This window comes from Aulostomus chinensis, chromosome 18 (assembly GCF_037954235.1).
Source record: "Aulostomus chinensis isolate RoL2024-O1b breed Wild chromosome 18, RoL_Achi_v1.0, whole genome shotgun sequence".
NCBI classification, from domain to species: domain Eukaryota; kingdom Metazoa; phylum Chordata; class Actinopteri; order Syngnathiformes; family Aulostomidae; genus Aulostomus; species Aulostomus chinensis.
In genome coordinates this window covers 4,185,803-4,202,342 of record NC_141337.1, presented here as the reverse complement: position 1 = coordinate 4,202,342, position 16,540 = coordinate 4,185,803, and the positions used below count along the sequence as shown (strand labels likewise).

At 44.7% G+C, this 16,540-nt stretch overlaps 1 protein-coding gene across 1 annotated transcript in view; it reads left to right on the top strand.

Moving 5' to 3' along the window:
• The window catches only part of lrrc4ba (leucine rich repeat containing 4Ba), a 38,716-nt gene extending 25,590 nt beyond the window's left edge, over positions 1–13,126 (top strand). Inside the window, exons 2-3 of the mRNA XM_086185145.1 lie at positions 5,118–5,665; positions 10,791–13,126. Coding sequence (XP_086041271.1) covers positions 5,420–5,665; positions 10,791–12,749 — 2,205 coding nt within the window. The 5' untranslated portion in view covers positions 5,118–5,419 and the 3' untranslated portion in view covers positions 12,750–13,126. The remainder of the gene's footprint in view (positions 1–5,117; positions 5,666–10,790) is intronic.
• The last annotated feature ends 3,414 nt before the right edge of the window (positions 13,127–16,540 follow it).

Below are 16,540 nucleotides of genomic sequence, written 5' to 3'. Positions count from 1 at the left end.
CGTGCAACGCAGCCTTGTGGGTTTTTTAGCAGCGCCGATGTGGTTGATGCCATTTGTATAGGAGAGTGTATAGGGTGCTAATGAGGGAGGAGGAGAGGGGTGGATGTGGAATTGGTGGGATACAGCTGGATGGAGTGGTGAATAGGTAACCATGGTAACTCTGTTGGCTAAGATTTGAATGCAAAGAGAGTGAGAGTGCAAAAGGGGGGAAAGGAAGCTGCAGTGTGTTTATGTGCGGTGGAGAAAGAAGGAGGGTTAAGGGTTAATATGCATCACTGTAGCAGGTTAATCTTTCGTCAAACTGTGAAGTCAGAGCAGCGTTTACCCCCCCACCCCACCCCACCCCACCTCCACCTCCACCCCCACCTCCACCACCACCACTGGACACGGGGGAGGGTGGGGTTGGTGGTGGGGGTGGGAGGGCTGGAGATATAAGGAAGGAGGTAGGAGGGGGAGTTGAATGAGTTCGCAAAAGAGTTTGCAGAGAGGAAGAGTGTTTTATAGGAGGGGATGGGAGACGGGAGGAGGGCTGTGTCAAGGGAGCAAGAGGGAGAGGATGAGGAGGGGAGTTCCAGGTAGGGTCGAACATGTGGATAGTGACAGTGGCGAGGCAGAATACAATCAACCAGCCTCTAACCAGCTGTCACCTCCAACTAGTCTCAGTCTCTCCATAGACTCCTGCCTCCACCTGAACCTTCACAGCTCCCTTTCCTTTCGCTTTTTCTCTTTTTTTTTTGCACCTTTTTGCCGAAGATGCCCGAAATAGCTCTGACACTTGCGAGGGGGGGGAGGGGGGGATGGCTGGAAATTAAAATACATAAAAAGGTGAGTGGAATCAAAAATAACTCGTGAGTTCATTTTTATCCGCCGCCACCGCTGGATATCAGGATGTGACGAGCCGTTGCCGTCCCACTAACACCGGTTCCGCCTTGGCAACGACCGCAGATGATTTATCATAGTGTCCTTGTGTGTGTTTTAATGTCATTGAACTACGGCGAGAGCACTATTGATCAATCCTGCCCCCTCCCACCCACACCCGAGCACCTCCCACTCATCCTGGAGAAACCTCTCTCTCTCTGTCTGTCTGTCTCTCTCTCCCCCTCTCTCTCTCCACCTGTTTCACATTCCTCCTCCTGTCTTCTGTGTTGTCGTTCCCTTTCCTCCATCTCTGTCTGCTTTATATTCATCTCTCCATTGAGCCCCCCCTTGCTCGCCCTCTCTTTCTCTCTCTCTCTCACGGAGCAAGGGATTATTAATATTAATGCCTCTCTCCCTCCTTATTTTCCCTCTTCCCTTTTTTTTTTATCTCCCTTCTACTACTGATCTCTTTTTTGCTCTTCACACTATTTATACCCATCTCGAGGTCTTTATCCCTCATCATCCCTTTCACTCAACCTTCCCTCCATATGTCTTCATCTCTACCCCCTTCTCTTTCTCTCTCTCTCTCTCTTCTCGCTGCAGCTGTTCAGTATTCATCTATTACTGTAGTGTTGATAATTCCTTCTCTGCCTGCAGCCATACAGTCATCTATCAGATTAATAATCCCTCTCTCCTTCTCATTCTCTTCCTCGCTCTTCCTCCTCCCCTGTCTCCTTTCTTACTGTGCCAAGTGAGGATGCTCGGCGTGTCAAATGAGTTTGCATGTCAAAGTCCCATCATTACAACCATGGTCATTAATAGCCGGATCCTGATTGCTCCGCGCCCTCGTTTAAGGTTATTCAGGTCTAAACAACCTGCGGAGGGGCAGAGGGGCTCCGCGTCTCTGCAGGCTGCTGGAGCCTGACTCGGGCTGGCCGTCTATTAGTGTTAATGCAGGCTGCACCACCATCCTCCAGCCCCCAGAGCATGCAGTGCTGGACTGGAATTAGCATTTCAGCCCCAGTGTGCTTCTGGAAAAAAAAAAGAAGCCGCTGGTTTCTTGTTTTTGAGGCCTGGGACCTGACTTTAATTAAATGTGATGAGGGTACGAAGTCAAAAATCAATATATCATTATGGTATTAATTGTAATAGCTCGGTATAATTAGTGGTAACAAATGAGAGCGGGCTTGACACCACTGGACATGGGTGGTGTTATTAATGGTTGGTGTGTTTGGCAATCCCTGATGTTCCACCTCTGAGCACACGTTGCTTGTCTTGGGTGATGTTTCCTCTCATTCCTCAGATGGAAGTTCTGAGTTCTGAACTTTTCACTGGAGGAAGGTGTCCTGCAAAAATCCAACTCTGTGTACAGTTGGAGAAGTTTGTGCTCTTAAAGTCAAAGGTTTTTGATTGATGTGCTCCCTCAACGGTTACGTCTGCTTTTCCGCCTCCAAATGGCAAAAAAAAAGAAGAAGAAACCCTCAAATTCTCCACACAGTTCACATTTTCTTTTCTAGATTTTTAGGGGGGCATTTAAAACTCTTGTAAGGGAGATTTTAATCTCAGAGGAACTAACCTAGTACAGTAAGGATGAAAAAAAAAGAAAGGATTCCAAAAGTGGGTCTGGGGCCCTGGCAGGGTTATGAGTCAGAGGTCCTCAGCAAAATTAGTTTCATTTCAGTTTTAATTAAATGCTTTTAGAGGGATAAAATCTGACACCGCATCACTTTTCTGTGCGACAGGTTTTCTAATTTATGACCTTTTAACCTTTTTTTTTTAGGGGCGGCACGGTGGTGCAGTGGTCAGCACTGTTGCCTCACAGCAAGAAGGTTCCAGGTTGGAGCCCCGGCTGGAGCACGGGATCTTTCTGGGTGAGTCTCCATGTTCTCCCTGTTCCTGCTGGGTTCTCTCTGGTACTCCAGCTTCCTCCACTGTCCAAAGACATCAAGAGGGACCAGGTTAATCCAGACTCTAAATTGACCGTAGGCGTGGCTGGGAGAGCCAATGGTTGTCTGTCTATATGTGTTGGCCCTGCCATGGACTGGCGACCCGTCCAGGGTGAACCCCGCCTGTCCCAGTCAGCTGGGATAGGCTCCACCCCCCCCCCCGTGACCCTTAACAGGATAAGAGGTAGAAAAACGGATGGATGGATGGGACCGCAACCATTTTTTGACCTCGTCACTGTCGCGTAAGTTTTTCTGAGCCTTACAGAAAACAAGTGTTCAGATTAAGACAGACTAATTAACTCACCCAAACATTTCAAGCCTGAAGGTGATATTTTAGTATTTATCACATCTGTGGGATGAACAGTACATCTGTGATTTCTAAAAATGTTTTGCAAATAAAAAAGACAAAATCTGACAAAACAAGACGTTTACTTGAGAGTCAGTAGATGAAACTGTTGTTCCACTTTATTTTGATATGGATGGAAGAATGGAACCTTGTTTTGGACAGAAAACCAGTGAATTTAAGAGGGAAACTGAATGACTCTCAAAATTCAAACACCAACTTTAATTTTTTTTCTTGAAAGTCTGTTTAAGTCTGTCCAACTAGCTAACTACACAAAAATATTTCAGCTTTGGAAGGACGTGTGTATTGAATTATTAGAGAAATCCCAAATGCAGACATTTACTAGATTATTCCCACACACAAAAAATGTGGAAAATAATGTACATTGATCCTCGGGTTAATTTGAATCAGTACTTTTAATGTAATTATATCTCCTAGGGTCAGATCAGGGACACTGGATCTGACTGCAGCCTCAACCACCATCAACCACCATCATATTTGTTTATAAGAGTTTGGATTCAGTAAAGTTTCTTATCACGGGGTTTGCAGTTTATTGCACTTCAGTTCAAAACATGAATACATTTGAGATCTTCTGGCTGGGAGATAAAAGCGGCGAAACATCCATTAACTGTTACGCTTAAATATGTTTTGAGAGCCTGGAAGAAAAAAAAACCCCAAACAAACAAACCTGATTTTGATGAACATGCTACCACATAAGTGGCGCACGGAAGAACCGTTTAAAACTACCGAGTGGCGTGGATCCGTTAGACTGGACAAAAGTCACACATTCAGAAAATAACCATAAATTCATCCATCCGTCCATTTTCTTTCGCTTATCCTGTTGAGGGTTGCCCTGGGGGTTAAGGTCACCCTGGACAGGTCACCAGTCCATCACAGGGCCAACACATAGAGACAGACAACCACTGGCTCTCACAGCCACACCTACAGTCAATTTAGAGTCTGGATTAACCTGGTCCCCTCTTGATGTCTTTGGACTGTGGGAGGAAGCTGGAGTACCGGAGAGAACCCACGCAGGAACAGGGAGAACATGCAGACTCACACAGAAAGACCCCGTGCCTGAGCTGGTACTCGAACTCGGAACCTTCTTGCTGTGAGGCAACAGTGCTGACCACTGCACCACCGTGCCAGCGATAAATTCATTTTAAGGAAATAAAATCGTGGTGCGTCACGTGCAGGCTTTTAAGAGGAGATCACAAACTGATCAGGCGGCCCTCCTGGACTTGATTTAAGCAAATGAACAGAGCGTTCGCATCTGCAAATGTTTAAGAGTGGGAGTAGAGACGTCTCACCACCAGGGTGTGGCTGAAATCATGAAGATCCCGTCGACTTCCCTGCACATTTGCGCGGGTTAATACAGTTTTTCGACTCAAGTGTACATCTTCAACGCACGCCGATGTCCTCGTGATTTCTCCGTCCGCTTTTGTGGCGGTGCGACTGTGACCAGTTTGTTCTCGACACTTACACAGTTAGTGTCGTCTGATTTATTCATGTTACATTCCAAGTGCAGTCATGTTGAGACAGAAATACCTTGTTGTCCTACTTTACGCTGTGTGCGTGCGTGCGTGCGTGTGTGTGTGTGTTTCCATATTTCCGTACCACCACCTTGAACTGTTAATTACAGAAATCCTCTTCCACCTGCCCTGAGTGCAAGGATTTGATTTCTGACAAAATGTCTGCTCAGGGATTATGTGGGATTTGATATGAGCAGTGACACAGAAGTTCTAATGCTGCTCAAAGATTTTTTTTTGACAATCCCTCCCATGATAAGCTATGCTATAGATGTCTACCTATTATTTGTTCTATTCATCCTGTGTTGGTGAAAACACCAAGCGCAGTCTGTGTGTTCTGTCATTAATATCTGCTCTCTTTGGCTCTTCTCTCTCTCTGTCTCTCTCTCTCTCTCTCTCTCTCTCTCTCTCTCTCTCTCTCTCTCTTTTGTTCCTCCACAGTAACTCCTGGGTTTGTCTCACTTCACAAAAAGCCTCAGTCAAATCCCCAGACGACAACAGAAAAAAAAGCGAATAACATCTGTTTATCTGCATATTTCTATGTTCAAAAAACAAGAGGAAAAAAAACCACAGAGATCGACAGAGGACAAAAAAAAAAAACATCTCAGAGGATGCGGAATTAGAAAGAACAAATTGCCAGTGGAGGACCAAAGGGAAAACAAAGTTATTCTCGTAAATCCACCAGTGTGGAGTCACCTCACCTGTACCTTCGGATTAAAGAGCAAGGTCATGTCCCAGTTGCCATGCGCATTGCCACGCTGACCTGCCTTCCCGGCCCTTCCCCCTTCCTCTTTCTACTGGCCCAGCTGCTACTGCGGTTCCTCCTCCCTGGGTCGGAGTTGGTGGGAGCCGCCTCCTCTTGCCCCTCCCTCTGCACCTGCTCCAACCAGGCCAGCCGAGTCATCTGCACCAGGCAAAACTTGGAGGAGGTGCCAGAAAGCATATCAGTCAACACGCGATACCTCAACCTGCAGGAGAACTCAATACAGGTGAGACGGAGACCTGCAAAGGTTTTTGGTTTTTTTTTTTCCAGCAGGGTTTGACTCCAGATGACTGATAGGAGCCCAAATAGTTTGAACCGTTCCAATACTGAGTGAGAACTCTGGCCGACAGCCGCAAAGCAGCGGCAACGTAAATGTTCATCCACTAAAAGAGCTTGTTTGAGTTGCTGACGGGCCCAGATTGTGACTGTGTGTGTGTGTGTGTGTGTGTGTGTGTGTGAGTGTGAGACACCCTTCATAGATCGACGTCTGTGGAGCTCCATCGCTCTTAAATCTCACGTACTTCCTTGATCTATCGTTTCCCATGATCCCTGTCGAGGGTTTCCTCACCAGATCCGGATGCTTTTTTTTTTTTTTTTTTCTCCTCAAATGGCTTTTAATTGATAGAAAATACAGTCTGGAATTCACATGGATGAGATATTTTACTTTTTCCTTTAATCATGATAAGTGGTGGAATCCAGAACTGATATCAAATCCTAATCTAATTCCATTCATTTTCCATTTTCTATACCGCTTATTTGTTAAGGGTCTTGGGGGGGGGGGGGGGGGGCTGGAGGCCTATCCCAGCTGACATTGGATGAGAGGTGGGGTTCACCCTGGAGACGCCAGTCCATCACAGGGCCATCAGGAGCAATTAGAGGTCTTTGCTCAAGGATACTTGGACATGGTCACCGGGGGGAGTGAGGATCGAACAAGCGACCCTTCGTTGCTAGACGGTCACTCCACCTCTGAGCCACGCCGCACCGCGTAATTTCTGACCATTTTTTTTAACTTGTATTCCAAAGTAACCAAGTGATTAAGTTGGGGGGGGGGGGAGAGATGGCTTTGCAAATTAAATAAATAAATAAACAAAAACAAGACGTTTACTTGAGACTCAGCAGATGAAACTGTTGTTCCAGTTTATTTTCAAGTTCTCATTCGTGCTGGACTCGTGCAGACCATCCATATAAAAGACATTCCACCATGGAGACATTCTCTCTGCTCCGGTTCACTGATATGGTAATATGTGGTAAATGCGGACATTCATCGCATTCCAATACCTGAATTCTTCACTCGGAGAGTTTCAGCGTGAGTTGTCGTAAACATATCAGACCTCTGAAGCAGTTTTAGTGGATGGACTCTGACAGGTACCCGATATCACGATCCAGGGTTAACGGCCGTGAACATTCTTGCTCAATATTGGAACAATCCTGATAATTATGGTCCCTGTGAGCAGCGCTTCTTTGAGACGGGCCTCCCTGGAGGTCTCCAGACAGTGTCGGGGGAGGCCCGGTGAATGGAGGTGACAGAATATTAGTGAGCAAAGGTCATCACATACAGTAGAGCAGCCGAAATGAATGGGATTTGGTTCAAGAGATTCAGTGGTTTAGTGGGAATTGTTCTGTTTTTCCTGCTTCTTTATGAGTCAGAAACTCATCAGTGACTTAAGGTGGACAGTTTTCAGGAATTTGGTGCCTCTGTGGTTATGAAATGATGATATTAGGTTAGTTTGGTGAGTTAGTTGACAAAGGGCGGGGGGGGGGTCAGTTCACGCAATGATCCTGACAGTGGTATCTAGAACCATAATGTAAGGAGAACCTTAATGGAACCGAGCTTAAAGGGAAGCCCCCACTACCTCAGAGAACCCTTATCACACCAAAACACACGCAGAAATAGAACCCAGTGGGGAAAAAAATACCTGAATTTCCCTTTAGATCACTTAGTTACTGAGTATTTGTGGAGAGGTGTGTATATATATATATATATATATATATATATATATATACATAAACACAAAATATATCTCAGGGGAAAATATACAGATGACCATAAAAGTCATTTTTATATTCCTGAAGTCAGTAAATGATATTGACTGCTGGTTTAGTCTCTCAGACGGACAGTGAGCGTCGTGGTTCGTTCTCAATTTTATTCATCTTTAATTTTTTTTTTTTTTTTTTTTTACCAGTTTATTTTCAGCTCGGATCATATCGACTCACTTCATTGATTTATTCAAATTGTTGCTATTTATATATGTATATTCTGGAGTTATTGATGGATGAGAGTCTTGTGTGGTGCGCCCACGCACGCACGCACACACACACACACACACACACACACACACACACTCATATTAACATATTTATGTCTCTCACACATAATCTGAAAGAACATGTGCTGCTACGTGTGGATTTTAGGATTAACTTGTAGATACAGGTTTCCTCTTTGAAACTTCAGTTCTGAGAGAAGGCAGAAAAGTAAGCGGTAACAACGGTAGGGGAAAAAAAGCCACTTAAGCCAGAGCTGAACTGAGGGAATATTTTATAAATTGAAAGCAAGGCATATTTCCATGACACCGTGCTGCCTTTTTTTTATGCATTTCCAATTTATCTCGAGTCCCTAGACAGCATTTTGTGGCTTTCCAGCTGCAAGGGACGATCATTTAAGTACAAACCATCGATACAAAGCACATGAATCTCCAGATTTATAAACAGAGTGGGTTGATTTTGCTCTTTGCAGCAGCGTTAGAGGTAATTGGATCTCTCCTCATGTTGCAGACAGCGCTTTGTTCTCCCCTCTAATGAAAAGCATTGAGTTACGCAAATGTTGTTAAAATTGTGCATCCCTTTGCATGTCAGACCGCTCTGTGTGTTGCTCTTATTAGTCCGATGTCTTATTAGACATGATGGGACGTTAACGCTGCGTAAATGGGACATGATGCCACATGATTTCTAGAGACGCCGTTCACATGAAAAACAATATTCGTTACGTTTCATTTTTAGCCTGTAAATTCTGATTCGGTTTGTTGTATCCTGCAGCCCCACTTGAAATGATTAAAAATCTAAAAATGTTTTAACACCTGAAGGCATCCTAGATTCTCTGGCTTATTTTTTCCTTCACTGAGTACCCTGAGAGTAAAGCTTTGACAGCTCCCACCCCCTCTTAACATCCCCCTCCTCTCTCTCTCTCCCCTCTCTGTCTGTCTCCCCCTTCCTGCTCTACATTCAGAAGAGGCAGTGGCCCGACTCCAGGAGTTTCTGTGTGTCTCACTGAGGGCTTTGGCCACACATATCTCACACAGTCAGAGATTTAAGGGGCTTTTAGTCGCGCTCACTAGCTGCGTGTCTTTGACTTCTCACCAAACAAGCCCCAGTTGGACCGCACAGATTCTAGTGCATGCTGTCCAGAGCCCGTGGCACTCTTTCTCGAGGGTTGTTAATTTGCTAAATTGATTTTAAAAAGTGTAGCGCAGAATATTGAGACATTTTTAGAAATTAAATTAGTTTTGTCTTCGGTGGTGATTTGTGGCAACACTTTATGTGAATAATCCAACACTTATTATCAAGGAATTTAATGTGTCAGTCCCCCGAGTCTCACTTTTCCCTCTGTGGAGAGCACTTTAGTTACTGGAGCAGAATACAGCCAGTGTTAGGAAACAGGACCAGGTTTACCACACACACTCACCAGAAACGTAGCAAGCGTTGAAAACCTTCCTCCCGTTCATCACATAGCGAAGTGCAAACGATGAAGGGCAACTTTTTTACGTTCTGATAAACACAATGGACGGAGAGATCGATAGTACAGAGTTGATTCTTGGATATTCACGGGCTACTCATTTAGCATCGATTCCTTAAAAACAAAAAACAAAAAAACGATATTTAACTCAAGTGTCTCGCTCCTGCATCACTCCTGAGCGTCTGCCCGTGTCACATGGTCGAGGAAGCCCGACTGGGCCACAGTTATACGTGCACATAGATCCTGCCTTGAGGGTTGTGGAGCTTTAAAAAGTTGTAAGCTTGTATTGATGTTTACAATAAAAAAATGATGTTGGTTCATTTCAGCTTCATCCCCAAGCTGTAAAGAAACACCGATTCTCCAAATAGTTGATTTATTTAATAGTTGGCAACTCGTCTTGACTAAATCATTGCAGCTCTACTTCTTGTAAATGACATAAAATTTAGGTCATATGTCATTTATTCATTTTATTGTTATCGAACTATTGTATATCCTAGTCTGTACTTTGTGGAAACAAACTGCTGCAACAATTGTTTAAACCGATGCTTGTGCACCCGGGGGTCTGGTCCTCCACTGATGTTGCAGGATCATTTCTGGGGGATGTCAAATGGTTGCGTGGGAGAAAAAAAAATAGACTGGAGATTATTTTATTTTGTGCAGCCTGTAACAATTATGTCATTAGTCTTGGCATAGATTTTATTGAGTGTGTGGGTGAAAGTTTGCCTGCACTCCCGGCTGTCCCAGGCTCTTTCTGTGTAGAGTTTTCAAGTGTCTGTGTGGGTTTCCCCCAACCAACAAGAGCATGCACGTTCAGTTAAATACACACGTGGCAGCTCAAAGCTCGGGAGAGGGTGGTTAAATGCAGGTTTCCACAAATTAAATGCACATGTGGTTGACAAGAACGAGTTCAAGTCTGCGTTTTTGAGCAACTCGGTTGTTGATAAAGATTTGAACAAAACCTCCACAAATCATGCTGTGCCACGCTGCCCCTTTCATATGAAATTTCTTATTTTAGGGGTGAAATCGGAGGGATCAAATCAAGAACGTGCTTGTTAGCGGGCTCTGGTTCTGGTTCTGCAGAACAATGCATTCAGTGCAACTAAATCCGTCACAGTTGTGTTTATCATTAACACAGAGCTTCCAACATCCAAACCAGTACCGAGACTAAACAGAATTGGGTCAGCTGCTGCGACAGATGAAATATATGATTTTACATTTTACATTTCTTATTTAATATTTTTTTAAACTATTTTTATTTAAACATGAATGCATCCATGTTCATGCCTTTGATGTATTCATTTATAATGCTAGGAGGATTTCAAAGATTTTTTTTTTTACATGTTTTTTATAAAGTTCTGTAAATGTCTAACATCTCTCAGTGTAAAAAAAAGTTAACATGTAGTTATTGTTTCCGTTAAAAGAGAGATTACATTCTACAAAGTTGAAAAGTTCTTTTTTCAAATGACTAGCATGATCATAGCATCCTATGTTATCTGAAATCGACACAGATGATTGAAGCAACAGCCAGTAATGACAATGATCAATTGTCATGAAAAATTTTACACACTGGAAAAAATTGCAGATGTATTTTTTCTAACTTTACCATTGTCACTCCCTGTAGGTTATCAAGTCAGACACTTTCAAGCACTTGAGGCATCTTGAGATCCTCCAGCTTTCCAAGAATCAGATCCGTCAGATTGAAGTTGGAGCGTTCAATGGCCTCCCCAATCTCAACACGCTGGAGCTCTTCGACAACCGCCTCACACTGGTGCCATCACATGCCTTCGAGTACCTCAGCAAGCTGCGGGAGCTGTGGCTGCGCAACAACCCCATTGAGACTTTACCAGGTTATGCCTTCCACCGCGTGCCCTCGCTACGTCGTCTGGACCTCGGTGAGCTCAAGAAGTTGGATTTCATCTCTGATGCAGCCTTTGTGGGCCTCATCAATCTTCGGTACCTGAACCTGGGAATGTGCGGGCTGAAGGACATTCCCAAACTGACAGCACTGGTGCGTTTGGAGGAGCTGGAACTGTCAGGAAATAGGCTGGAGATCATCCGGCCCGGTTCCTTCCAGGGCCTGGTCTCTCTACGTAAGCTGTGGCTCATGCATTCCCAGGTGTCCGTCATCGAGCGCAATGCCTTTGATGACCTGAAAAACCTGGAGGAGCTCAACCTGTCCCACAACTCTCTCCACTCGTTGCCCCATGACCTCTTCACTCCCCTTCACCAGCTGGAGAGGGTGCACCTTAACCATAACCCCTGGGTCTGCAACTGTGATGTACTTTGGCTTAGCTGGTGGTTGAAAGAGACAGTGCCCAGCAACACCACCTGCTGCGCTCGCTGCCATGCACCACCTTTCTTAAAGGGCAAGTACATTGGAGAGCTTGACCAGAGCCACTTCACCTGCTATGCGCCCGTCATCGTGGAGCCACCTACAGACCTCAATGTCACAGAGGGTATGGCGGCGGAGCTCAAGTGTCGTACAAGCACCTCCACAACATCGGTCAATTGGATCACTCCTAATGGCACTCTAATGACCCATGGTTCGTACCGGGTTCGGATATCCGTCCTGCATGACGGCACGCTCAACTTCACGAATGTCACCCTGCGAGACACGGGCCAGTACACCTGCATGGTCACCAACGCTGCTGGAAATACAACCGCAACCGCTGTCCTCAATGTCACCGCTGCCGATGCCAGTGTCAACTACACCTACTTCACAACAGTCACCGTGGAAACAGTTGAGACCACTGGAGATGAAGACTCAGCTTTGGTTGCCATCAATGAAACATTCATCCGTGTTCACCCTGGTCCCACACCATCAGGCCACCTATGGTCAGAGGGTGTTCCTACCACGGCCTCCTCCCTGTCAGTGGGCTGGTCCTCCTCATCTCCTCGGGCCACCCGACCCACTTTCACTGTGCCCATCACTGAGCCAGGCTTCTCAGGCCTGGATGATGTGATGAAGACCACCAAGATCATCATTGGCTGCTTTGTAGCCATTACCTTCATGGCAGCTGTGATGCTGGTGGTGTTCTATAAGCTGAGGAAGCAACACCAGCTCCATAAACACCACGGTCCTGCTCGTGCCATTGAGATCATCAATGTGGAGGATGAGCTGGGGGCCAGCGGTCGAGGCAGCGGCATCTCAGGAGGAGCTACAGTAACACAGAGTGGAAGCAGTGGAATAGGAGGGGGCCAGAGTCTCAGGATGCACCACCCAGAGATAGTCAACCTGCCTAACCTGGCCCGATCGGAGCACCTCAACCACTATTACAAAACCCATCACTTTAACAACAACATGATGGGCCTGAGCTTGGGCACAGGCCCTGGTATGGGCCTCAACAACAACAACAACCCCTCGCCTTGCTCTCAGGCTCAGAATATGTCCATATCCTGCTCCCAGGTTCCCACCTCCACCAGTGCGGGGACGCCCACGGGTGGCACACTACCCTCGCCTGTGCCCCTTCCCCAGTTGAGTCTTCATAGTTCTCTGAAAGGCCTAATGGGTAAAGGCCAGAATGAGCCACTGCTTTTCAAGAGTGGCTCCAAGGAAAACGTGCAGGAGACTCAAATTTAAATGAGAGAGTGGAAGTAAGAATTAGAGACGGAAAGAGCCTGTAAGACCAAGTACACCAGACTGATTGTAGCCTACTGTCCTTATGGACGGAATCCAGGAAAGAGAAAGAGATGCTATAAGAACAGCACTCGTCCCACAAATGGCATCTGCACACACTTTTCAGCTAAAGCAGACACAAACACACAATGTAAACATTAGAATCATTCAATTGCCAGTGCAACCAACTAGTGTTTGCCAAAGTCCGAAATCAAGCCAACTCATTTGTATCCACAATCACAGTGGAAAGCTATGAATATACATGCGCAATGAACCTTTCTAGGTTTTATACAGATTGCTTTGTATATTTCCAGACACACTCGGTGTATATATATTGGGGGGGGGGGGGCGTAATATTGGCCGTTGAACATGTTGTCAGATTGGTGTTTGGCAGAGACGCTGAATAACAAACAATGGTTGGGGTGAGCAGCACCGTCGCAGGTTTCCAGGAAGTACTAAAACAGAGCAGAGAAAATTAGAGCAGCGATTCTGTCCAGGACACACGTATCAGACCTAGTACTTTGCGAGGCAAAAGAACATCAACACTTTTTCCCTTTCACACCTTTACTGGCTACTCTTGAGGGAGGACAGAGTGGGAGCAGACAAATCCTGCAGCATAAAGGACAATGAGAGATTTAAAAAAAAAAAGAGAGAGAGACTGAACGTACATATTATATATACCGTAAATATATTTTCATTCAAAGAAATAAATTATAAAGAATCTTTATCAAGCTTCTGACTGAGAACTACAACGTGCGAAGAATATATTAAAAAAAAATAAAGATAAAGATACACACAGTTGTTGTAGTGGCCCGCCCCTTTCGACTTTTCTCTACTTGGAACAAGATGGCCGCTCCAACTGTGCTGCTTAAGGTCACGTTGGCGTGGCGTCAGTTGAGCGGGAGCTAAAACAAAACACTTGTGTTCGAGTAAATTTATTTTGACCTTTTTTTTTTTTTTTTTGTAGCGACACGCGAGTGTTTTCCCTCTCCTGTCACACAAACAGGGTCGTCTGAGGAGGGAGATCGTCACGCTCTACGACGGAAACATGAACTAGAGCTCACGGCATCATTTGGTATCAATGTAGTATTAATAATAATGATCATAATGATAGTAATGATAACAGGCTTTATTTGTTATAATTCAAAACGGTGTATCTAAAAAGCAGCTAGCTTAGCATGCTGTAAAATGTCAAAATGATTATCATTATTATCATTCGTATGACCATTATTATCACTACTTGTGCCTACAAATTGATGAGTTTTTTTTTTTTTTTTTCATTTGTATGTAGTTGTTTTATGACTGAACCTGTTGGACTTTGGCGAAGGGACGGCAAGTGCGATGGACTTCACATGCGTCAGCGGGGAAATAACCTAGCCCTCCAAAATGGCTTCCTCAGTCCAACCCTGAGTGACTCGACTGCTGGGATGTGTCACGCAGTCCGAACCTCCTCATGTTATCTTAAAGACAGGACATGAACCTTTGATGAAGACTGCTCCTTTGCAGCGGATTATTTCACAACTGTATCTCAGTGTTATCGTGTTTGAGTGGATTTCATGGCAGCAGGGAGCTAAATGGACGACAGGCGTTTTTAAAGGTAAGCAAACCTCGTTCAGTGAAGGAGAAGGTGACATGCAGTACAGTATACAGTGGCGGGTGGATTTTTTTTCTAAAAAAGGACAGTTAAATGAAAAAATATAGAACCTTATAGATCTTTTAAAAAACAAAACTATTACAATAAGTGTTTTTCATTTTGGGTTTTTATCTAGTTTGATTATTTTCCGTTTTTTTAAATCAAGTGTTATCATTATTGTAATATTGTTATTGTTATTATATTTAGATAATTACACTGGTTATAATTATGAGAGATGTTCTGTTAGCAGAGGTCACTTTGAAAATTAAAAAAACCTGGCACATAAATGGCATCTGTGAAATTTGGTGGATATTTTTTGTTTTTTTTTTGTTTGTTCTATTCAACTTTAATTGTAGTATCACTGTTTGTATCCCATTTGGCTCCGCTTGAGATGAGACATAGCGAATGTGAAATGGTCAGCACTGGGTGCTTATTTTTCTGCACAGGGGGACAGGAAAGGCCCTGCTCTGGTTTACAAGCTCACTCACACTCACTCTGTGCTGAATGTCATCACCATCACGGTGCGACTGCGCTATGTCAACACCTCGTTGCCATGACTACTCACTCAGACTAATGCGCCAAACGGCATCACTGCCGGCGCCTCGTAAGGCACCCTGTTGCCCCTTGTCAGTCACGTTCCTTCAAGGTGCCGTATCTTGATGAGGCGGCCAGTGTTCCTTCAATGGTAGCAAATCAACCTAAGCATTGTACCCTCCTCTTCCTCCTCTTCCTCCTCCCTCCTCGCGCCCCCTCCACAAGCATCCTGCCATCAGGTTTCCCTGGCAACTGTTGCCACTGCGACAGCCCTTATCAAAGTGTCTTGATTTTGGTTTCGAATGCTAAATAGACGGGAGCAGACAGAGTAGAATTTCACCCATCCATCTTAGAGGACCCCACCCCCCTCCACCCCCACCCCTCTTGTCAGGTGATTGGCGCCATGATGTTCCTCTTTAATGTATTTGATTTGTTTACACCAGCATCTATATTTCTTACACCACTGACTTTCTGTCAGTGAAACATGCGATTTATATGCCACTATCCCCTATGCATTTCATTTGCATAGGCCCCACACATGTGATTAACACTCACACGCTGCATCAGTCATTAACATATTCCTTCCCCAGCACAAGGGATCCACATTACCCTCACAAGTTATTTACATATTCATTTGCCTCGGTGTGTGCAAATAACGGAGAAATTATCATGTGGGCATGCTAGTGGGTATGAGTGCAGTGTGCGTGTGTGCGTGTGTGCGTGTGTGTGTGTTGTGTACAGCGGTGGCTGAAAGCAAGGACTGTTACAAAAGCTATTTACCCCCAATTCCTCTGATACTTCGGGCCCTGCCTATCGCCTGTAGTAGCTCATCACTTTGGAAAGCGTTGTGTAGCCCCTATAGCGCCGATGAAGTGGCACAAACCAAAGGCCATGTTATTGAGACTCGGTGTTAGAGAGAGCAGGAGACGCACACTCACAGAGCCACAGTGTCTGAGTCACCGAGCACTGAACACACTCGCAACACTCTGATGGAAATACTCTGCTGTGGAGGGAGGGACCTGAAAAAAAAAAAGAAAAAGAAAGAAAAAACGCACAAATGACGGGCAGAGACAAGGACGTGAAACTAAGCATTGACCAGACATTTTTCTTTGCCGCTACCACTCAATTGAATATAACACATTTACAATTTTAAATGCTGCATTTTGTTCGCTCCATTACCTCCTCGTTGAATGTCGCGTGTCAACGCGGCCGCCAGCTGTGCAAATGGAGGCAGGAGGTCGATCCCCAATTCAAAACCATCCGAATGAATTTTCAGGCAGTTGGTTTGTGTGTTTGTGAGTCAGACACCTTGGAAATATATGTACCAATCAGAGATTACATGGCAGTTTTGGTGACTGGAAATGTAATCCTTGGTTTACTTCAAAATTAAACATTTAAAACCAAGCCCTTTAAAAACTCCCTCAGACATTTCTTCCATCTTTTTAAACATCTAACTATTTTTGAAAGATTAAATACAAACACAGAAAACTAGCGTGAACTACTCAGAATCTGAAAGGGAATAAAAATGTTCTCCAAATATACCTCTAGCTTATGTTTTATTGTCGTATGCACATTTCAAATATGCAAT